This window comes from Xiphophorus maculatus, chromosome 12 (genome assembly GCF_002775205.1).
Source record: "Xiphophorus maculatus strain JP 163 A chromosome 12, X_maculatus-5.0-male, whole genome shotgun sequence".
In the NCBI taxonomy this organism is placed as follows: domain Eukaryota; kingdom Metazoa; phylum Chordata; class Actinopteri; order Cyprinodontiformes; family Poeciliidae; genus Xiphophorus; species Xiphophorus maculatus.
This window is the reverse complement of record NC_036454.1, coordinates 11,065,932-11,090,066: the sequence shown is the minus strand read 5'-3', so window position 1 is coordinate 11,090,066 and position 24,135 is coordinate 11,065,932. Positions and strand designations below refer to the sequence as shown.

General features: G+C 36.5%; 2 protein-coding genes across 4 annotated transcripts in view; both read left to right on the top strand.

The window, feature by feature from the left end:
* Positions 1-26: 26 nt before the first annotated feature.
* On the top strand, positions 27-3,669 carry pcna (proliferating cell nuclear antigen). The gene is made up of 6 exons (XM_005794865.3): positions 27-440; positions 1,087-1,184; positions 1,320-1,387; positions 1,915-2,109; positions 2,205-2,328; positions 3,256-3,669. Exons 1-6 carry the CDS (start codon positions 220-222, stop codon positions 3,330-3,332), a joined length of 783 nt encoding a protein of 260 aa, XP_005794922.1. The 5' UTR covers positions 27-219; the 3' UTR covers positions 3,333-3,669.
* A 14,890-nt stretch (positions 3,670-18,559) lies between these two features.
* Positions 18,560-24,135, top strand: part of LOC102228939 (calsenilin-like) — a 45,410-nt gene continuing 39,834 nt past the window's right edge. For all 3 annotated transcript variants that reach the window (XR_002753622.1, XM_023344128.1, XM_005794862.3), the window contains exon 1: positions 18,560-18,702. Coding sequence is in view for 2 of the 3 variants with exons in the window: in XM_023344128.1 (XP_023199896.1) it covers positions 18,592-18,702 (111 nt within the window). In the remaining variant the exon portion in view is untranslated. The remainder of the gene's footprint in view (positions 18,703-24,135) is intronic.

Below are 24,135 nucleotides of genomic sequence, written 5' to 3'. Positions count from 1 at the left end.
AGCGCGCGCTTACAGCTCAAACTTCTCGTCCTGCTGTCGGTGTCGCGTGTGCTGCGTCAGAGTCAGCGAGCAACACAAAGACTGAACAGCTAGAGGAGTTTTCTTTCCCTCCCGCTTAGTTATAACTCTACGCTCCAGCTTCTGTCTCCACGGAGCTTCAAGGCGGAAGATTACGTTTTTCTCTTCGGTCTACGCAGACGTAAATACTCTACAGCAAACATGTTCGAGGCTCGCTTGGTCCAGGGCTCCATCCTGAAGAAGGTTCTGGAGGCGCTGAAAGACTTGATCACAGAGGCCTGTTGGGATGTCAGCTCGTCCGGCATCTCCCTCCAGAGCATGGACTCGTCGCACGTCTCCCTGGTGCAGCTCACCCTGCGGCATGATGGCTTCGACTCTTACCGCTGCGACAGAAACTTGGCGATGGGGGTCAACCTCAGCAGGTGAGGCCAACTTTATTAACACGTTTTAATATTAAACATCGGTATTAATTTGTTGTCTTAGGGTAAGTAATTGCGTAGTGTTAATTTCACAAAGACGGAAGCCATCTTGGTGGATTTGCCCGGGCATGTTTCCCTGCTGCACTCATAAAAATAACATTTTCAAGCAGTTTGTGTATTTTATTTATTCAAGACAAATCGTGAATTTTGCGTCAAAAACACGTTTGGATGCAGTTATTGATGACGCACAGCACTCTCTGTTGAGCGCGAAATTGTTCGCCGGGTGGGTTGGCGGGAATTGTTAAACCCGGGAATTTGTACTTCCGCTTACGTCACTACCGCTTGTAACTCAATTCCGTCACTTTCTTTTGGAGTTAAAATACAGCGATCAACAAATATTTTTATTCACATATAACCACTTATGGTAATAGCTGAATTATAACAAGACGCATTTTATGAGAGAATGCAGCTTAATAAATAAAATATATAGCAGTTTCTTTCTTGTATGTGAAAATTGATTTACAAGAATGTTATTACTTCCAACTTTAATTGTTGCTCTTATCAACGGATCTTAACTGTTCTGATCTTGTAGTTATAACCCGTTTTGGTTTGTACCATCCTAAACTTTACCGTCTCATCTTTGTTTTAGTATGTCAAAGATCCTGAAGTGTGCAGGAAACGAGGACATCATCACCCTCAGAGCAGAAGACAACGCAGACACGCTCGCTCTCGTTTTCGAAACCCTCAGTAAGTGTTTACTGGTATATAAGATTGTGTAATTGTACTAATTACGTTGCTTTTTCTCCTCTTAGTCATCAAAAGAGAAAATAAAGACGATGCCAAAGTTAACTAGGATGTTGTTGCCTCTTGTAATTTTTGCAGATCAGGAGAAAGTCTCAGATTATGAGATGAAGCTGATGGACTTGGATGTTGAGCAGCTTGGTATTCCAGTAAGTAACTAATATACAGATTAATACTGCAATTAGGACTCAAACAATTGAAATAATCAACTAACTGACTGCATTAACTTGAATATTTTGACTTAAAAAAAAAGACCATTTACTGGAAAAAGGAACATGTTCAGAGCATTAAGTGAAACCTGTGCAAAAATATTTAAGATTTTGCCTTCAAGATGAAGAAAAACAACACATTTGTCTATAAATATGGTTTAGCCAGAACTCCTTAAGTGGTGTTTTTTTAACCAGTTCAGATTTACTAAAGGAATGCTGCTGTTGCATTTTAGGCAAGAAAATATTTATAAAATTATTTTGTGCATCTCTTAATGTATTGTATAAAAAAAAGTGGTTGGATTAAAAAAATCTTCATTTTATTTACTTGTTTTTTGACTAATCGATTGCTAAAAAAATTAATTGCAGGCCTAATTTGAAATTTGTACATATTTTAATGCATTAAGATTTTTTTAAGGGGTTTATTCTCAATAAAAATCATTTTAATTTTATGACGTTCCCCCCTACAGGAGCAGGAGTACAGCTGTGTGGTGAAGATGCCCTCTGGAGAGTTTGCCCGTATCTGCCGCGACCTGTCCCAGATCGGCGACGCCGTCATGATCTCCTGCGCCAAAGACGGCGTGAAGTTCTCTGCCTCCGGAGAGCTGGGTACCGGAAACATCAAGCTGTCCCAGACCAGCAATGTGGACAAAGAGGATGAGGCTGTGAGTGTCGACAGATACATGGCTTTATTCAGATCAGTTTGGTTTGGTGTAGTTTATTAAATCTAATTTATTGTCTTTTTTTTTTTCTTATCAAGGTCACAATTGAGATGAATGAGCCGGTCCAACTGATCTTTGCCCTGAATTACCTGAACTTCTTCACAAAGGCCACACCGCTGTCCAAAACCGTCACCCTCAGTATGTCTGCTGACATTCCCCTCGGTAAGTCAATCAGTCAATCAGCTTTATGTATAATTTTATGCAGATTGGTTACAGTGATGAGTCGGCTTTCTTTCCAGACAGGAAGCTTTACATTGAGACACAATAAATGTAAATGTAACATGATTCAAATGCCCTGATGCTTAATACTTTAAAATATTAAAAAACAAAAAAATTAAAAAGGTTTTTTTATTATTATTATTGAATAGTCATGAATAGGGTTGCAACTCATAAATATTTTATTAATTTAAAAAAGGCACATTTTGCTGTTTTTTTTAATTTAACCAAATGATCTGATTTTATAAAACATAATAAATGCATAAAATATACAAATAAATTCCTTTTTTTTTTTTTTACAAAAACAAATATTTTATTTTCTAAAATGCAGTAACACAGCTTTTACTTTAATTTACGTTTAATCAGTTGTAGCAAAACATTTATCAGCAAATAGAAAATTACTTCTAACATGTGAAAAGCTCAACCCTTTCTGCATCTTCTTACATAAATACCATGACCTTTTTTTTCTTAAACCAATTAATAACTGAATAGCAAAATGTTGTTTATAGGAGTTTTTACAGAATTTGAACAGGGTGAAACTGAAACTATGCCATTTGCGGAGTATAGTTTTAGTCTGAGGACCAAAATATGAAGTTAAGTGGAAATTTTGGTATTTTAAAAATGACAATAATTCACATAAGTAGCAAAAATAGAATTTTACTCAAGAGTAGCGATACTTCATAATAAAATAAGTGAAAGTAAAAAGTTACTCAAGTAAATGTAATTGAGTAAATGTACCCAACTCGCAGTTAATCAATTGCTAAAGTACTTGATAATTATTTCAGTAATCAGTTAATGATTATTACTTTGATTAATCGCATCAGTAAGTGTTTCGTTCTTGGTCCAAACGTGACTTCATTCCTGTTTCCTCAGTGGTCGAGTATAAGATCGCCGATATGGGACACATCAAGTACTACCTGGCCCCGAAGATCGACGAAGAGGCTTCCTAAGTCATCTTCATCACAGTAAAAAGAGAGAAACTGAGGGCTGGGACTCATCCTGAGTGACTGCAGGACTCTTCTGGTTGTCGGCTCTGAAAGAAGAGCGGTCGGCTGTTTTTCTCTCTGTGAGGAAAGATTCAGCGGCTGGTTGAAGTCCTGATGTCACCCGGTTTAAATTCCAGCACTTTTTGGTCTGTTCTTAAATTTTCTCTTCCAGTCTTGGACGGGAAACCAAATTTCAAGTTCTTTTTTTGTAGATAACACACTTGTAAATAAGTCCTGTGGTTTTCGCACTATCGGCCACCTCCAGATGTTTTTGTATGAATAAAATCTGTCCGAAAATTGATGCCTCGTTCAAAAGATTTGTTTTTAAATCTGTTCTTAAAAAAACTTTGCATCTGATTTTGATTTTAGATCCTGAAGGCTCAAATATGTCAACATTTCTACACTAGGTCATAAATTATTTCCATTTGAATCTTTAATTTATAAAATTGTATTGCTTTTTTCAGCAGTCTGATTAGTTTATTTGAAGTGAAATTATATAAATTGTAAGTTCCAGCTTCATTTAACTAAAATACAATTTTAGTTTTTAAACATTTTAGTCGATTAAATTTGATTCTAACAATCTGGTGAAATACATTTTTAGATAATTATCTTTAAATGAAAATAAATATTTATACCCCAGTTAGAAATGCTTATCTAAAATGTTTGGGTTTATTTATTTGCTGTTTTTCCAACTTGTTCGTCCTTTTCGGCAACTAAAAAATTAGATTTGTTAGTTACTAATAAATCCTTTTTGAGGGTTTATATCAGAAGTAGCGTCAGCAAATATAAAGGCTCTCCAAAACAGCAAGTTTTATTTTTTCATGCATTAGCCAATTGATTATTTCCTTACAATTACTTTCTTACAGCTGTGACTGAAAATGAACTGAGCCTATTTTTTTTTAAAGTGCAGTTTTCTAAAACAGCCACTAGATGTCACCGTTTTACCACTTTTATATATATTGGAAACTACATTTACCTCTGACCTTGGAGATTTCTTTTTATCTTTAAATGGAAATAATAAGCCAACTTTTTTATTTTGTAATTCCAGATCCAGTTTATTACCACTCAAATGAGATAAAGCCATTAAGTGAAGCTACATAATTTTCCCAGGTTAGACAACATACCCTTTAAATAAAATAAAAAACTGAAGACATGGTTAAACTGCAGCTGGGATGTTACATCAACAGAAATATAATGAGATTAAATTTGTTTTGGTTTGATTTCACCGGCTGTATCACAGTTATTCAATCAAATAATCTGGATTTCAACACTGAGCTTGGTTTCTGAGAAATAAAATCACAAATCTGGTTATTAAACTCCGTCTCCTTGAATGCCCCGGGCCAAAACGAACAAACACCACCATTACGTGGGGTTCACCTCTCCTTAGGCCAGGAGGGGACGTTTGACTTGTCTTAAATGGTTGGTCTTCGTTGTGCTGGAGGGCAGGAGGTTGGATGGCTTTGGATGGACAGTTTTAATCCTCATAAACCTTTAATCCTTTGGACAGTCACATCTGGCACATGTCTGAGTCACCACTTATCGTAGATCAGTCAGAGGCCACATGACGTAACGAGAAACGGGCCGTTCTCAGCAGACGCATTTCTGAGGTTTGTTTCACTGGGATATTCAGCTGCCGTATGTCCCTCACCTTTATCTGAAGTTAGGAACAGTTCCGGAAATATTTAAGTTCCTGAACTTTGTTGTGTTTTTTTTTTGTTAGCTAACACAGGAAGTAATGTTTTGCAGGTCTTCACAAGTCAGACTAAAACAAGGAATATTACATTTCAGTCACATTTCAATGGTTTCAATATAATTACTGTTTATATATATATATATGTACTTATATATACTATATATATATATATATATATATATATATATATATATATATATATATATATATATATGTATATATATACTATATATATATATATATGTATATATATACTATATATATATATACATATATATATATATGCTCAAAAAAATAAAGGGAACACTTAAACGGGTGTTTAACACTTAAAGTGTTCCCTTTATTTTTTTGAGCAGTATATATACAAAAAATACAATAATTATACCAAGTGGAATGGTTTTTCTATTCCAAAGCATTTGACAAATTAACCAATCTTTTCTTCTTCTTTCCTTCCTTTCTCTCTTTATATATCTCTTTCTTTCTATTTTCTCCTTGTGGCTTCATTCCTCTGTCTTTCAATTCAGTTAAATCCAATTTTATTTTAATTTAATCCCAAATTGTTGTAGATGATGATGATAATCCCCTGTAGCTGCCAGCATTACAGAGGCTGTGAAGAAACCTCTGTCTGACTTTCCCCCATCTCTTCCTTGTGTCCTTTCTTGTGTCCTTCCCTGGTTTCCTTCCTTCCTTCTTGCCGTCCTTCCTGTGTACTTCCTTATTTTTTTTACTTAATCCCTTACTTACTTGCTTCCTTCATCCATCTGGTTGTTTCGGGTGACATAATGTAAAGCTCACCTACTGTCAATATATATATATTACAAAATAGAAAAGAGAAGTGAAGAAAAAAAATAATTCTGCCATAAATTCAGTTTAGCTAACTAACTTAGCTAGCATGCATACAGACTGGAAACTATGTTAACTTAATAACCAGCTCAATTCAAGGAGACAAAAATAATTAACCAGCGTCTGTAAATTTACTAATATGAATTTAATTTGCAGAAAAGAACTGCATCGTATTCTAAGTTTAAAAAGGACTCTTCAATGCTTTGTGAGCGCTATGTGTTTCCCACTTAGCAGTTTCTTAGCAACAAGCTCAGAGGAAACCTTTGGTCACCATTGGATAGTTTCATTCAACAATTAAAAAATGTCAAAAGTTAATTAGTGAGCTCTAAAGTGCTGCTCGAGTTTTCTTCATCTCTGGAGAGTACTTGGCCCTGTCTGCTTCCTATGCTAAGCTAAGCTATGTGCTCACTTCATTTTTGTAGCTAACTGCAGAAATACCTTTAATTTTTTATTTGTATTATGTTTTATTCATCCTTTAGAAGAATTTTTAAAATGTTGGCTGTAAAACATTGCTCTACACGCACCTGTGGTGTTTGGATTAAGAGCAGATTACAGAATCCCAGCAGATTGCATGTCAATGTAATCCCAGACTTTCCTAAAACATCAAAATGTTTCTGCTGAAAATCCCCAACCGACACCAAGCAGCAGCAAAACAAGATTTTAGTTTTATACATATTTTAATAAACATTTTTCTGATAAAGCTGCGTTTCTGTCATTCCACTCCAGATGTTTTCCTTAGCAGTAAACGCTCCTGAGACGATGGAAGCTGGTCGAATAAATTATTTCCTAAAGAGCACCATAAGTGCTTTAAGCGTGCATTAGTTAACCTGATGGAGCTACTGCTTTTCAGATAAGGGAAGCAGACAGTCTCCCAACAGAGAGTCGGGTAATGAGATGGGTCTGTCATCTAACAGAGTGACCGATAAAGCAAAGTCACAGCTCAGCCATTTAAGACGCCTCACTGTTTAATTAAACACAGGCATTCAATTTAAGATTAATTATGCCCTGGGATGGGAAGAGGAGCGTTCGGGATGGGGGGGTTCCACTTTTTAATTGGCTACTATTGTATATTCCCCTTATCGTCAGAGGTGCAGTTCTGTGTCGTACATAATGATTTAAGGAAGTTTCGACAAAAATTAGGTCACTCAGACAGTTTATCTTTGATTCAGCTGAAGGTTTTCTCTGTTGGAAATCAGAAGTACTTTTTCAGGATCTTGAACCCTTTTTAAGAATTTGTAGGGTTCCAAACACAACCGTATTTTATTATTTTAGATGATCAATGAACAGAAATTTTGAGAAAATTATAAATATTTAATATATACTTGGTAGAGCATTCTATCACAAGTCTTTTGAAAAACTGTCCCACAAGGTTTGCAGATTTAAACACTTCCGCTTGGGTTGCTAGGTAACGGGGGCTGGGCGTGGCAGGGGTTGCTAGGTAACGGTGGCTGGGCGTGGCAGGGGTTGCTAGGTAACGGTGACTGGGCGTGGCAGGGTTTTTTCAGATCAGGGAAGCAGCAGGTGTTATACAGTAAATCTGAAGACACTCTGCCTTTATGAAGACTTTCTCTTGATCTGCAAAGATTCACGAAGAGAATGAACTCATGAACTTGGCTCAGTTCAAACGCCTGCCACAGTTTTCACATTTTTACTCATAATGTGAAATTCATATTTGACTTTCCTTTAGACTTCATAGTTTTGCGCAACTTTGTGCATTACAATCACCAAAAATCATGTGATATAAAAAAAAGCGAAAAAGTTTAATGGGTCTAAATATTTTTGCAAGACGCTACTGTTTTGACTAATATTACTATTATCACCATTCATATAATGTCTTGAAATCTTATTTAAGGAGGTTTCTTTATGTTAAACTGCATTTTTAATTAATGAACCTGCAGCTTTATCGGGAGCCTTCCTTCCTGCATCTCTCTGGTTTGCTGTCTCACTTCTGTCTGTCTTTCTCTGGCCTTTAAATTGCTTTCTGGAGGCAGGGGATTTTGGCCAGAGAGATAAGGGGAAAGGGATGAAACACTCTCTCTGGCTGTCTATCTTTGTCTTTCTGGCTCTGTGGCAGAGTGTGTGTTAGTGTGTGTGTGTTTGTGGGGGTCTACACTGACACAGCAGAAGGAAAGGAAAGGGTGGGCGGTTCTAGCTTGTCCCTCGGGTCTGTGAGGCTGAGGAGACGGTGGAGGCGTCTTTCAGAGGCTTTTCAAACCGCCTGCTGTCTTATCAGCTGCAAAACAAGCGGCTTGTGAATGAATGGTGTCAGAGCGCACAGTGGATTCACACTGGGAGTGAGCAGGACAGATGCAGTAGTTTGTCGTTCATCTCTTTCTCCTCTTGTCAATCAAGCCCTGAAGCATCTAAACAAAAGCAGGTTGCATGGACGATTTATCCCAGCACAGAAGGCTGCACATGGCAAGAACATGCAGTCCATGATCTGTCAGACAAGATCCTGCTTAAAGCTCCAGTACGCAATTTCTGTTTAAAAAAACAAATTATTACATATCTGTCTGCCAATATCTGTCTGTCTCTTAATATGAGACAGATAATCTGTGAAAAGATATTCCACCTCCTCCCTGAGTCTGAAGAAATACACCGCTCCCAGTAAAAACCAACCAATCAGAGCCAGGAGGCGGGTCTTAGCGCTGTCAGTCATGCTCAAATACGCGCTGCTAAATGCTCTAATGGTGGAGAAACAACTTACTGTAACAGGAAAACCGTCTATTTGCTCTCCTTGGTGGCAATGCTAACTAGCTTTAGCATTAGCAAGAGTAGCTTTGATTGGTTGGTTCAGACCGAGCTGTGACAGGAGAGCTCGAGTTTTATCACAGATTATCTGTCTCATTATACTGTCACGACATAGTGGCAGTCTAACCAAATATGTAAAAGCATTCTTTTTTGATAAAAATTACATTCATATATTTTTATTTAACATTTATTTAAGTTGATTGAGAAGAAATTCTCCATTTCAAGAATGACCAAAACATTAAAACATCAGAAAACAGAAGAATAACAAAAAACAGAGAGAAAAAATGTAATTCAAACCTATTCATACTGACTACACATATTTTAAAACTCGATAATTCCTCAGTTTTTAAAAGCAGGAACATTTAACTTGTAGTTTTTACTGAGTTGATAAAGGTCGATATTGAAGACGGAAAGATATTGACGCTTTAACAAATACAGTAGATGCAGTTTGTGATTTCTGTGATGCAGAGGGGATTCCCTCTGCAAAAGCCTTCCGCTTTAGTTTTTATTCATGTCGCCTCGGCTCCCTTTCTCCACCGTTCACCTCCCTCCTCCTCCTCCTCCTCCTCCTCCTCCTCTTCCTCCTCCTCCTCCTCCGTGAGCTTTGATTTCACACAGCTTGCTGCACGGATGACACACATGTATTCCTGACTCTGCTCCGTGTGTTGAAGACATCCCCACACAGATTAGCATATTAATGGGATGTCCTCTTTGTCCCTGTTTGCTGTCAGTCAGATTTCACAGCAGCGGAGGAGAAGACGTGGAAACCAAATGGGAGGAATGTGAGGGGAGCGCGGTCGTCCATCGAGAGGAAGAACTGTCTCTCTCTCCCCACTCGTGATTTCTCATAATGTACTGGTGTCACGTTTTTCCAACAGGCTGGGAACAGTTCAGCACACATGGACGCTGCTGTGCTTCTTCTATTTTTATGATCATCAACTTTTAGCTTTTTTTTTTTTGTGCCTGAGAGGGAAATCTGACATTCAAAAAACAAAACAGAAACAAAAAAGGCCTCCAATCTCAACAGGTGAAATGTTCGATCAGCCAGATTTGAAATGTAAAATACAGAAAACATCTGCGCTGTAATTTTAAAGGCAACCCTTTCTTTTCTCTACTCCTGAAACAAACTGCTTTTGATTTTGATGATCTACAACAACAAATGTGCATCTTTAAATAAACTGAAAGTTTTAGATTCCAAATTGGTGCATCTTAAAAAACTTATAACATTTCAATATTTATATTTTTTTCACTCTTATTGCATTAAATCTTTCTGACAACTTCAGACCTGTGGATATAAAGTTCATCATATTTTTTAAATGTTTTTGTCACAAAAACACCTAATTTTGAAGGGAAAAACCCAGATTGTGCATTATTTTCAAAAATATTTTATACGTGAGTCACAGTTTCGACTGGATCAAAATTAATAACATTTATTTTCATGCTTTACTTTTGTCACATTCAAAAAAACTACACTTCTTCAATTAATGTTTCAACAATTATAAATCATTTTGATTTATAATTCTGTAAATTTTGCATCTTTCCTCTCGTTTAATCCCAGGTTTGAGAATAAAACTAATAATTTTCTTTTAACAAACAAAGAAAATTATTAGAGAACCAATTTTTCCTTCTCACTGATCTTCACTTCATTTTGGATCCACTGTTTGTCTGAACTTCTTCTAGAAGTTGGCATCTATCATATTCTTATCATTTATTATGACAGGTTTATCACCATGATAAGAATTTTGATTTATCGTTGCCTTTATATGTTCAATTATTGATGTTAACAAAGGAAACTGACATGATCACACATTTTACTTTTGCTGTTTTCTCCACTTTTTATTAGACGAGAGCCTCTATAAATATCAGTAAATTAGAAAATATTAAATGTAGTTACTCTGTGCAGCTTAATGATATAAATCACACTATTTTTAAGCAAATGAGGAAGTTTTTCCGAGGGTTTGAGTCGCTATGAATGCTGTCACCATCCTGCAAAACAACCTAAAAAACAAATAATAGTTTGTTTTTTTTACCACAAATACTGTGATAAAGTTCAAACTCTGTATCGTAACCTGCTACTTTCTTCCACTCCTCTGATTTCCTCCACCTTGCTTTCCATCACAATCAGATCTTTGTCCCTGTTTGCCTCAGGTTACCTAGCAACGGTTTCCACAGCTACAAAGTTAGCCGTCTGCCCCCCAACTACTCAATAAACTGATTGTGTCCCCTTGTTAGTTTGCTGATTAGTGGGTTTATTTTGGTTAATGAAGCAGTCGTTTTAGGAGTTCTGGGTGGAGAAATGTTTTCCTCGGTGTCAGTGTGGTCTCAGATCACACAGCTCAGTTATAATGTCTCTGAGACAAATTGCACTTTACTTTCCACTTTCTCAGTAAAGTGCTCGGCGTTCTTACTGTCAGTCACACAAGAGAGAGGGATCAAACTTTTGCTGTGCAGCTTTGAAAAGCAACATTAGGGTCAGAGAGAGAAAAAAAACAAATGGTACAGAATAATCGCTTCTGGGGACTGGATTTTGAGCATTGGAGCTACAGGAAGATCTATTTATATCGCTTCTAAAAATAGGCATACTTCTCCATAGAAACATGAAATCCTGAGGGGTGAGTTACTCCCGAGCTGCGGCTTTTGTGTGTCTGTGTTATTCCTCAGCTTCTTCTCTGTCTGAAGGCACAGGAGTGACGGCATATTCCAGCCGTGAAGCTTTCCTTTGGGGAATCTCCGCCAGCGGCAGACGGGGATTTACATTACTTTAGTGGGTCCTCATCTGCCTTCATGGTGACGAGCTTCCAGCCGATGTGAATGGACTCACAAGCATTCATCAAAAGGGAAACGTGTGACTCCCCGCTCTGAGAGGGAAGAATGTAGATGCAGAATTAGGAGAGCAGTTGCACAGAAATACACACAATAAGCTTTTTAGTTTGATTTAGCATTTTAAAGGTAAAGTTTCAGTATATTTCATTATCCATCTGCATTGTGATGCAGCCTTGAGCTTGGAAAATAATACAGTATCCCCAAGCTGCAACTTCAGTGGTTCATTTGTCTTTCTGATGCTCATTAAAATCACATTTTTTACTTTAATCTCACTGTCTAAACACAGAGTTGCTCTGGATTGCATTAAGCAGAGATATGTAAGCTAAAAAAAGAAAATCGGTGGAAAATACTTTGATGTCAGATCTTGGTCTCATATTGAAGTAGCATAACTCTAGAAGGTGGAAGGTAATTTCTGGAATAATAAAAATGCAGAAAACATTTCAACCACAAACTTTAATGTATTTTGTTGGCATTTTATATGACGGACCGACACAAAGTAGCGTATGATTGTGAAGGAGAAGATAAATTATGCATTTCAAATGTTTTCACTCTCACAAATCTGAAAATGGAGCATAAATTTGTATGTGAATCTTTGGAGAGCAATCATTTGCAGTTTCAAATGAAAATCATTTATGTTTCTGCTTATTTTAAACACAAAGAGACGGAAATTCCCAAATCTTTTTTGCAAACTGGCTCACAATCAGACAGATTGGATGAAATATGTATTTCTAGTTCTGAATTAGATTTAGGTCTGCACTTTGAATGACGTGTTTAGGGAGATGGGAAATGTAACTTTTCATTTACACATAACGTTTTGGATTTAGGGCAAAAAGTTCTGGTTTAGTCTCTCTTCATGTTTGCTGTGAGTGATATTAATATTCCTTTATTTTTAATAATATTCCTTTATTTAATCAGGTAAATCCCGTTGAGATCTAGATCTCATTTTCAAGAGGGACCTGAAACAAACTTCAATTCATGCTAGAAACGGTAAAATATCAAGGTGGCATTTAAGACCCACCAAAAGGCCATCTACAAGATGTGAGGAGACGCAGACAGTTTAATGAAGGGGATATGGAGTGGACAAGCAGCTTTACAGCTCTGATTTAACTTAAATATATCTATGAAAGTAAGAAAACCTACAGATAATGAATGGAGGCTCGTTTTGGCCTCTTGGTCTTGGCATTCAAACTCTTACTTAAATCATTAAAGGATAGCATATGCAGCAAATCCTGAGCTGGATGCTTTCTGCAGCATCCAGCTTGAGCTGCACAGAAATAGTTTGAAAACAACAACATTAATGTTCTGGCCTAGTCAAAGCCACAGCAGATCCCCAACAAACTGACTGAGACTTATCCACAGAGACTCCGAGCTGTGATTACAGCCAAAGGAGCATCTACTAAACTCTGACTTGAAGGGGGCGAATATTTATGCGATTAGTTATTTTATGCTTTATAGTTTTGTGCAGAGTACCCACAAATTGTACTCAAGTAGGAGTAGCACTACTTCAATTTATTTTTGCCCAATTAAAAGTAAAAACTCACCATCCAAAAAATTACTCAAGTAAAAGTATAAAAAAAAATTAATATTTAAAAATTACGTAATTAAAGAGACCAACACGTACTGTATGTGGAAATGTTGGTATTTTAAAGACCAAAATGAAAATAATTCATATAAATAACAAAATTAGGCAAAATAAATGTTTTTCCAAATTAGTTTTTTTCAATATTAAACTAATAAAACTGTAGATGTGTGTCTGTATCTGTACTGTAAAAAAAAAAAAAGAAAGAAAAAAAAGTATCTAATTTACGGTCAAATACTGGCAGCTGTGGTTGCCAGAATCTTAAAGTATAAATTTGGTAAAATCCATATTAACATGGTAAAATCCTTATTTATATAGTAAAATACATATTTATACGGTGCAATTCGTATTTATACGGTAAAACCACAAATGCTGGTATTTCACTGTAAATCAGAGACGTTTTTACAGTCTGGTGAATTTTTGGTTAAAACATGTTTGTTCTTCATTCAGTGGGTGGATAATTCAGAAATTTTACCCAAGTAAGAGTAGCAATACATCATAATAAAATTACTAAAAAAAAAAGCAGCAAGAAAAGTGTAGTAGAAATACTCATAAAGTAATTTTTTCCCCAAAAAATTTTACTAAAGTAAATGTAACTGCGTTAAACTACTTAACTGGATTTAATTTTGTAGAATTTTTTTGGTCAAAAAAATCCAAAGTTTGATTGAGTTGCAAAATCGATAAACACTGTAAACAAAATAAATACTTTTTTATAGACACTAAGTTCAGACTCATTCATGTAGAGACAGAAATCAGAGCCATCAGTCCCAGCTGAACTCGTTAACTCGTTATCTGTAAGGGTTTGTGATCCATCAGGTTGTTCCTGTTTGAGCTGCAGATGGAGCTGACCTTTACTTTGTCCTACTGACTCTTTCTCTCTGGTAGCTGTTTCTGATCCTTCCTCACTGTGAGGAAGACATGCTGATGTGTGCGAGGGGATAAATAAAAGAAAACCAGGGAAACAACACATCCAGAATAACACGATGTTCTCCTACTCTGACCTCCAAACGATGCTGCGTGTTTGTGATAACATACATTTACATTGGGGTTGCAGTAAAGTGTGTGTGTGTGTGTAGGAGATAACATGGCAGAGAGGAGATAAAATTAAAACAACATGATTAGATCTGAGGTTTTGTCAAAAAATCCAGTTAGTTAAAAAGTCTCTTTAGAGATAAAATCTTCAGTTACGAGAATAATATGTCTCTCTCAATAAAAACCGGGTTTTTATTGTGTAGGACTGGTTTTATTCTGATCAGACAGCAGCTAAATGCAGTGATGATTCTGTCTTTAAAGAAATAATTGTCACATTATAAAATGTTTATAAGATATTCAGCAGAAACGATGCACAAAAAAAGACACTTTATGAAATAAATCTGCAGGTGAAACATCACTGTTTTTTAAGCCTCTTCAATTTAATGCAGTTTATTATTATTGCACCAATTCACATTAAATATCTTTATAAAAATAAGTCATTCAATGCTCTTCAAAGCATTTATTTATGTGTAGCTGTAATGAGAGATACAGCTACACCAATATAACATTTTCGTAACCAGAGATTTTATTTAGCTTAAACTTTCTTGTCTTGGTTTGTGTTTTACAAGTAAATTTTATGTTTCACTTTGGGCTCACACAGCATCTTTAATGAGGTACCAAATACGCTCTGATGGGACTTCACTGATCCAACTGAAAAGAGTCTGATCCGAAGTACTTGACTTTCATATTTTATTAAAACAAGGATCAAACTGTGTTTTTAAAACGTTGACCCAGAAAAATACCAGAAGTTTTAGTCAGAGTGACTCCGTAAAAAACTAAACCTCCTCTGAAAAGCTGAATATGGATTAAAACTATTTAATAGTTTACTTTGATTTCTGTAACTTTTACATAATATATTTATATCATTTTTTGCTATTCAGGTGGTTTATAATAATTGTAAAAGCTGTCATGCTCTAAGAATATTGATTTCTACTATTCTAGATTTTGTTTCATATTTATATTTTTCTGTGTTTTCTGGGTAAGACTTTAGCTTTAGTGTTTTCTTAATTAATTGTAAACATTTTATTATTTCCCATTTAAATATTTAAATACATCTGCAATGTTTTCTCTCTAATCTACCTACTTTGGTTTTCACACATCCTTGTTCTCTATAAATTGAGATTTTCCCTCATTTTAATTCATTATTTTATACCCAATTTAATTATTTTTTCTGTGTTTTTACTTGATAATACTATAATACTGCAATAACATAACTTTCATAAACAGTCTTCCTGGAACGGTAAGTTCTTTTTCCACTATTAGCACATTGAGTAGGAAGTACATGAGGATGATTGACATCACTAAGACCCTCCTATTGATTCTGATTGGTTGTTTTTCCACTCAGAGCATTGGATGAGATACATTGTTTTCACAGATTATCTGTCTCACAACAAACTGTCACAACATGGTGACAGTTTTAACAAATGTTTAAAAAGTATATATATTTAAATAAAAACTGTCGGTTTTACAGCGACAGTTTGTGTTTTCAGGTTGCTTCTTCTCCAGCTTACGTGAATAACAGGAATCAGCTTAATTGGAAAGGCTGCCTCCCCTCTTATGCCCTGCAGGATGTTAACATTTCCCGGCTGCTCATTAAACAATCAGTGTGATGTGTGAAGAAGCTTGACCTCCCTCCGTCGCCTTTTGGCCCGGTTCTGCTGCCTCTTCCTTCCTGCTGCAGGCAGCTTTACAGGAAGGCGTCGACTAAATTGATTTAGCTCCCAACCAGGCACACATGGTTTCTCTAGCAGGGCATTAATTGCATTTCTCTCTGAAAGACTCATGACGATCATGTAACAGAAACACACAAAAGAGAGCATCTTCCTCACATTATCTTAAATTTGCTGCAATGATGACAAGGGGAGAAAGGAGATGAATTAATTTATAAAAGTTGTGTTTTTGTCACTTCTTTCACTGCCTTAATATAGAAAAATGTCATATTTGTACAGCAGTGTAACAATTAAATTGATTACTAATGAAAACAGCCCAAGTTCTTACTAATTTAAATTTCTGCATTTGAAAGTTTTATTACACCAGATTTGACAGCTTTTTAAACTAAGTGTGCGCTTATAGTTTGTAAACAATCTGCAGCTTTAACTTGTGAGTGTTTAAGCTGCATTTTAATAAGCAGGGTCTGTTTGGAAGACCGATCTGATCTTTGCTTTAACTTTCTGGCTGATGTACAGAGATGCTGCTTCGATATATCTGCTTAATATTCCTTCTCTATAAGAATAATCTATTTTATGGAGTGCACCATTATCTCCTGCAGTAAAACACCCACGCAACGCCTCATATATCACAGTTAGGACGACGTTCTCAGGCTTACAGCTTTTCCCCCCTTTTTTTCTAATGATGGTCATTATGGCCAAACATTTCAATCTTAGTTTCATCGAAACACAAGATCTGTCTCCATCATTTAGGTTACTGTTCACACAGCTGGCAAATGGAACCAAAATCCCCTTTTTTTGCACATGATATGCGACATATATGCAACTTTTTCACCTGTGACGGCCCACTTCAGTTCTGATCTGATCTGTACCACTTTCGTATGTGATGCTAATTCGGATATTCATCCGTTTGTTTTCAAAGCGTATGCAATCAAAGCGGCCGTGTCGCATTTTATCCAACTTTTATGTTATTGATGTGAAACATGTGTCATAATTCTGCACCGAAATCAGGATGAAAACAATGTCTGAAAATTACAATAATGAAAGAAGTCAGTAGCTGTGTTTCCATTACAAATGTGCCCAAAACTTTGTTGGTATTGTGCTAATTTTGTGCAATATTCAATTGAAACTCTGCCTGTGTCAATAGGTGCCTTTCCCTTGACCAAATTGGAATTACAAAAATAAATTTGCTTAAAGGAAACATGTTAATTTCAAAAACACGTTTTTTGATCAAACTTTTTTGTGCTAAGATGAGATGGTTGTTCAGCTGAATCGAAGTTACGTATTTTGCAAAACTGCAATGGAAACACGAGTCATATGTGATCAACAACTGGATGTTAGTCGTATGATGGATCCATGAATGGATCCGTCCATTATTATTTCCTTTAGCAGTGTTGTGTTTTCTGTGCATGCGATTGCTTTGGGGTCGTAAATTGTTCACACATGCCAACAAAAAAAAAATCAGATTTCAGCAAAAAATTGGAATCGAGCATCAATACCTGCTGTGTGAATGTAGGTCTAAAGTAATCATTGTCTTTCTGTGTTTACAAACCGTAATCTTATTTTTAATGTTGTTTATGAAGAAATGGCTTCCTCCACAGTGAGCGGCCTTTCAGTCCATGTTGGTAGAAAACTTGTTTCACTCTGGGTAATGACACTTTCTTACCAGCTTCATCCAAAATCTTGACAAGGTCTTTTGCTGTAGTTGTGGGTTCTCTCTGGGTACCCTGGCCTCCTTCTGGAACCACTATTGTTTACTCTACATTGCCAGGAGCACAGCTACGGATTTTCTGAGATATATTATTGATATTATAGAAAGGCCCAGATATTATTATTATAGTGGACATATTATTGCACCTCTACTACAAGACAGTAGTGAGCTGTTATTTCAGTAACTTAAGGTGAATAATTACAAGTCTCCTCTTGGTAGACTGTCATAACTCACCTATTGTCTGTCAACGACTAAAGCTTTTTCACCTCTACAACATCATTAACTTTATCCCTCTGCCGTTTTTTTGTTTTGTTTTCTGCCCCAAGAACCTTCTTTTCTGCCTCCCCATTATGACAACACTATTAAAATGGGTTGAAAAGCACATTCTTGACTCTAAATATTTTTTTCAGCCATGTTCTGGCGCCCCCTTTTGTGCAGCACCCCTATGTGTTGCATGTAATGCATACCCACCTACTGACTTGATTTGTGCATTCCTGGTTTATTTTGCTGTATATCTGAGTTATCCAGAGCTGTAGACTGGCTAACCAGTTTATTCTCTCACACAACCAGGATTGGAGATAAAAACCATTCCTACCAGTAGCCTAAAAGTGTTAGCTAATGATGTCTCTGAAGCTGATATTGAAGTCTTTAATGAAATCCGTAGTGAGATCTTATTAACCTCCATTAAGCTGCAAAGTGCCAATAAGTGTGTGATATAAAAGACTGAGCACCACATAGTGAGGGAAATCTCTAAAGATGGAGAAAGTACCACATTAATCTCATTTAAAGAGCAGCAGCTGCACCAGTACAGCTGTGAGGGTTAATGTTGCACATCTGCCCAGATGTTACAGGTTAACTTGTTGGATAAATAAATCCACAGGCAGTTTGGTGGCTTTCCCCACGTCTCTAAAATATGGATGTCCAGTTGTGTCCTCTGTAGCCGCTCCCTGCTGCACCCCACCCTCTCCGTGAATCCCTGTGTATGTGTGTGTGTGAGTGCGTGTGTGTGTGTGTGTGTGTGTGTGTGTGTGTGTGTGTGTGTGTGTGTGTGTGTGTGTGTGTGTGTGTGTGTGTGTGTGTGTGTGTGTGGGTGTGTGTGTGTGTGTGTGTGTATGCGTAGATAAATGTGTGTGCGCACATTCCTTCGCATCCAGAGAAGCGACAGTCAGGTTGAGGCTCCACGCAACGAGGACACACTCTCCACGGGAATCTCTCCTGGAAAAAACACCATGCAGGTAGGTCTCAAACATTTTTAATATTCTTATTTTATAAAATAAAATCTTGTCTGCTGTAGACGGAAAATCCCAGAAAATGCAATAGTTAAATTTCCATTTGCTCACTTGTGCTACTTGTTGGCTTCTTGCTGCTTTTCGTCGTGTCCCTGCATCCCTCCGTGATTTCTTTGAGCTCGTTTGCTGCCAGTTTTTGCCCAAAGCGGAGTTTCTTAGTGAAGTTATGTAATTGCAGCTCAGCTGGAAGCTGCATGTGGTGGAGACTCCCCGCTCTGCGCGCAGCGCAAACCCTGCGGACACCAAGTGTCACTCGGCATCACCGTGACTTTTCCTCTCACTCATTAAGTCCAGGCTTTTTTCTTTCTTTTTTTATGGCCACTTTTTCTACGTGATTCCAAGCGTCACGCGTGTCTTCAAAGCTGCTGGTAACGAGTGCGCCTCCAGTCCTCGTCTGAGCAGCAGGGAGAGAGTGGGATTATGTGTCTGAAATCATGTGTGTGCGTGTTTTCCTCCTGGCTCGGGGGAGCAGGTTGGGAGATCAGTCCCCAACAACGAGCAGAGTCTGGATCGAGCGAGCAGACTGGAATGTAAAAAGGCTCTAAGTGATTCCCTGCGCCTCGCAAAGCTCCGCTAGTTAATCCACTCTGGCTGAGTTTCATCTCCGTTTTGAAGGTTTCTCTCTCTGAGATGGAAATCAGGAACAACCTGTTACAAGATTCAGATTACATCTTAGTTTGTTTTGTTGTTGTTGTTGTTTTTTTTTTTTTTTTAAAGGAGGCAGTTGTTTCGGGCATCTTTTTTTTTTATCGGAATCCTTTTGTTTGTGTGCATAAATCGCTAACAGATTAATTATTTCATATCGGAAAATGGGGGCGATATGGACTTAGAATTTCATCGCAATATCTTGTGGTTCTATCGTGATAATAAAAATTATGAGTGATTATGATGACCCTTTATGATTTATTGTGTGGCTGTGACTGCATGGCACAGCAGTCATGCCACAAAACAAATGCTGTTCTTGATGCCGCTTACTTAAAGAAGTGGCATTTAAATCACAAAGCTGCCCACAGTAACTGCATTTAAAATATATATCTTAAATGTACTGATATTTATTGAAACTCTTGTAGAACAAATGGAGAAAATAGTTTTAAAAATCCAACAGTACTTTCAGGATTTTTTTTTATTTAATTGATTAATTGAAATTTATCAAGGCAATGATAAATCAAATAATTTCATGATAAATGAAATTTATAAATGCCAACTCCTAGTTCAACATAACATTATGACCACTGAGTCAGTGGTGAAGTATAACTCTTATTTTCAGGGATCCAACTCACTTTTTACGTCCAAATTTAAAGTATTTCCAGATTAACCTTTGCAGGTGTCGCTGTCAATTTAAGCCCGTTTTAAAATCAGTTATTAAAATATTCAATAGAAGTTTTTTTTTATTAAGTGGTGAGAATTTGGGAATGGCAGTTTTACAAATTATGTAAGAACCCTGTAAATACCTGTTTAGTGATTATTAAATCATCTATAAATAAACAACATGGGTGGATTGATGGACGGATGTTTTTCCTGTTTTCTGTAGGAAACCTGAAGTATCTGACACGCAGTTCTATTTTGCAGTTTTGGTTTTTAATCTCTGGATTGCTGCCTTTCTTTCCCTCAGATGTCCATTTTGACCAGTTTGTGTTCATTCCCCAATTCTTTAACGTCTTTTAGACTATATTGCTGCCAAATGGCTTCCAACTACTTCCTGTCATAATGCAGCTGAGATGCCTGTTGATGAATATTCGGCTAATAGCAAGAATCATATTGGAAGCACTGAGCAGTCAGAACGTGAAGGAGGTCAGATTGAGATTTCCAGTGTAGCATTCAGAGCACAGATTAAAATTTTTACAAACAGACTGAGAAAGTTGTTCTAATATTACTAAACCCAATTATGCCTACAGAGTGGATATGTATTCAAGTAAACAATCACTCTGTAATTTAGTAACAGAAGAAATTATATATTTAATTTCAAAGAGTTTTGTGGTTTTTTATTAGACATGAAAATATATTAAATATGTATAAACGCAGGCAGCTGTTAGTAATGCATTTGTGGTTCAAGTAAGGCTGTAAGAATACATTATGAGACTATATATTTATTTTTGTCTTGACCTTTAGTTTTTGTATTATTGTATTATTATTGAATTGTACTAGTTATTGCATAATCATTTCATGTCAGACTATTAAACAATGTTTATGTTAAATTCCCAAAACTCTTAATTTTTCTGATTAATATAAACCCACAAATATACTCATCTGCTTCACCTAAGTCAGCCAACAGGTAATTTTACTTCAATTTGTTTTGACTGGTGGAGTTGGTTTTTTTTTCAGTATTATGTAAATCATATTTTAAAAATGGTTGCAGTTTGGAGTCATCATTAGAAGCTTGCATTATAAGCTTGAAACATTTATAGTTTTATCCTCTGGCTGACTGTCAGCATGCAGGTGTTTGAATTAAATCATGCTGTGAGGCATCCGAGGGCCTCGTGTTTCCAGTGCTTGACTCACTTCAGTTATTTTAAATAATATAATGAGCAGTTGTTTTCTCATTCTGACCCAATTTCAGAGGGATGAGAGAGGCTGTCAGAGAGCTGAATTTCCCCCATCTTAAAACATTAGTAACGCACTAGATCTTCAGGATGAAAAATACTCAGTTTATGCTGGAAACTAAATAATTTTTATTTAATGTCGCTTTTTCTTTCCTTTAAAGGGGATCTTTTATGCAAAATTTATATTTTGCACGTTGTTATACTTGTTGTTATACTCTGCTGTTTCTATAAACACCCAAGTGCTTAGAAAAATCACCCAGCTCTTTTTTGCAATAAGTTAATGTTTTTCAGAGTCAGGAAAATGAAATGTTTAAAAAATCTTCCAGTTGTTAGGGCACAACCATGTACCGTTACTTAGCAACCCCAGCCGAGCTGCAGGATGTTCAGTCACATCCGTTGTATTACCGTTGTTTTGCCGTTGCATGTGCTGTATAATGGCTGCTGGAAAAGAGAAGTGTTTTGTTGTTGACCTACCATTCAGGAACCATTTCCTGCATTTTTGTTGATTGTGCAAGAGGCTCTACTAATGCTTTTCAGATAATTGTACATCTGTTCACAGCCATTTTCACTTGTGAGTGTAAACGTTGAGTTGGATCCTTTTTAAATAGAGCCACAGTGATACTGAAAATTATATATTGAATATCAACCTACAAATGTTGGTTTCATCCATGAAAATATTGTTAAACCTCCCGATGTCAAATATACGTATTCTATTGGATTATTGACAGAAACAAGATATATTGGCAACTTAATAACTAATTAATATAACAAACATTAATTTTACTCTGATTCCTCAGCTGATCCTCCAAATGCTCAATGTTCAAATTCTGGGGGAAGCCTCTGACAAATCCTGCACTGTGCAGGAAGTTTTGACATCTTGGAAGATAGATCATACAAATATGCTCTACTCTCCCTCCAAAGTAATTTTCCAGCTCAGACTTGATGTCCATCCATCCATCCATTTTCTAACACCCTTGTCCCTTAGAAGGGTCAGGAGGGGTGCTGGTGCCTTTCTCCAGCTAACGTTCCAGGCGAGAGGCGGGGTGACGTGATGTCCCTTGCACAAATATCTTCAATTTCTGTTCAAAAGCTACGCTCCCTGCTTCAGATGTCTCTTCAGGAATGAAACCAAAAGAGAAATAGCAGATTTTCTTTTCTCTCTTGCAACAAAGTGATGGTCTGATATTGCTACCAGTCAGAAGAAAACTGACTTCACTGCCTTCCTTAGGGTACGGCTGGTGTTTAAAATACTTTATTTATTAATTTTGATGATTTTCTGCTTAGAGTTAATGAAAACATGACATTTCAAATTAGAATATATCAATTTAAAATTTAAACAAGTGAAAAACTTTTGTATTTCATATTTAAGAATGATTAACTTAAAAGAAGTGTATATGTCTTGCTGAAAAGTTACTTGTCTCATTTAAAGTGAAAATATTTGCAGTAGAAACTGGACAAAAGTTGTTATGATTTTGTGTTTTTGCAGTGTTGTGTCACTCTTGACAGATACCTGGCTTCAGGTTGATCTTTCCTAATGGTGCGTGTTTCCTCAGGAGAGCCACACTCTGTCACAGATCAGTGACGGCATGCAGACAGACTGACTGCAGGGACTGAGGACTTTGTTATGCAGCTGGCACCTCGTCTGTGGGAGCCACCTGGTAAATAGGTGGAGTGATTGGCAAATTTAGACTCATTAAATAATTGAACAGTTCTAGTAACTTTATCCTATAAGTGGATGGGCTCAGCAGAATCCACATCAAACCTGGAGAAGAGCTGTGTGGTGTAGCAGAAACAGATGGCCAGGAAACTTAGTAAGCTATTTAGTTTATAAACTATTACAGAGTTTTATTTTTGTTTTTCGTCTTGGTAGGAGTGTGTGATATTGCATATTTTGGTATTGATCCAATACAGAGTTCTGAACCGGACGGGTAAAGATGGCGGACCCTTGGCTATGAGACCAACAAAAAGAAAATATGTAGCGTGTAAAAGCTACATTAGCTACATTAGCTAAGCCACTTTTGCTAATTAGTTTGTAACTACTACAGTAAATATCAGCGATATTTACCTGAGTATTACACAGAGGTGGGCAGAATACTCAAAAATTGTAGTTGAGTAATAGTTGTAATGTACTTATATTGTTTATAAGTTAGTTAAGAATGAGGGCTCTAAGCTTGTGGCTTGTTTGTTGTCATAGCAACTCCATAGCAACTGCCTGCCAAGATGGCTGTCAGTTACAAAGTTCAAGGAAATTTGAATACATTAGGAGCAAGAATACCAAATAATTGCAGGGCCCATATCACCGATTACCGATACCGATATCAATACTGATACGTTTAAATTTAAGTTTGATATGTCATCAAACTTCTGGTCTTCAGGTGTTTCTGTGATTTTCTCTAAATTATTTTGTTAAATACTTTAATAACATATTGACATTTTTCTTAAATAAAGAAATGAGAACAAATCGATCAAAAATACATGATTAAGAAAAGACAAAAACTTTTTTTGTTGAAAGAAACATTTTCCAATTTAAGATTTAAATGTTAAAATCTATTTCAAAAGTTTCCAGCTGAATCAACTGTTTGTGCTGGCATGCCATATTTTACCATTGTTGAATTTTGACTGAGGGGCCACACAAAATCAGTGCAAGACCCATAAATGGCCCCCGAGCTGCACTTTGGACACCCTGACCCTAAAACTTTACTGCAAATAATAGCAAAAAAAAAAAATAAAAAAATCACATTAAGATTAATTTCTTGCCGATTTTGGCTACAATTTGCTCTAAGCATCTTTAAACTCCTGGAAATAAATATTAAAATAAAAGATATTTCAAACTTTTCTA

Coding starts and splice junctions, on each gene's coding strand:
- pcna (XM_005794865.3), top strand. CDS start 220: ATGTTCGAGGCTCGCTTGGTCCAGGGCTCCATCCTGAAGAAGGTTCTG. Junction 441..1,086: donor ATGGGGGTCAACCTCAGCAG/GTGAGGCCAACT, acceptor TCTTTGTTTTAG/TATGTCAAAGATCCTGAAGT. Junction 2,110..2,204: donor TGGACAAAGAGGATGAGGCT/GTGAGTGTCGAC, acceptor TTTCTTATCAAG/GTCACAATTGAGATGAATGA.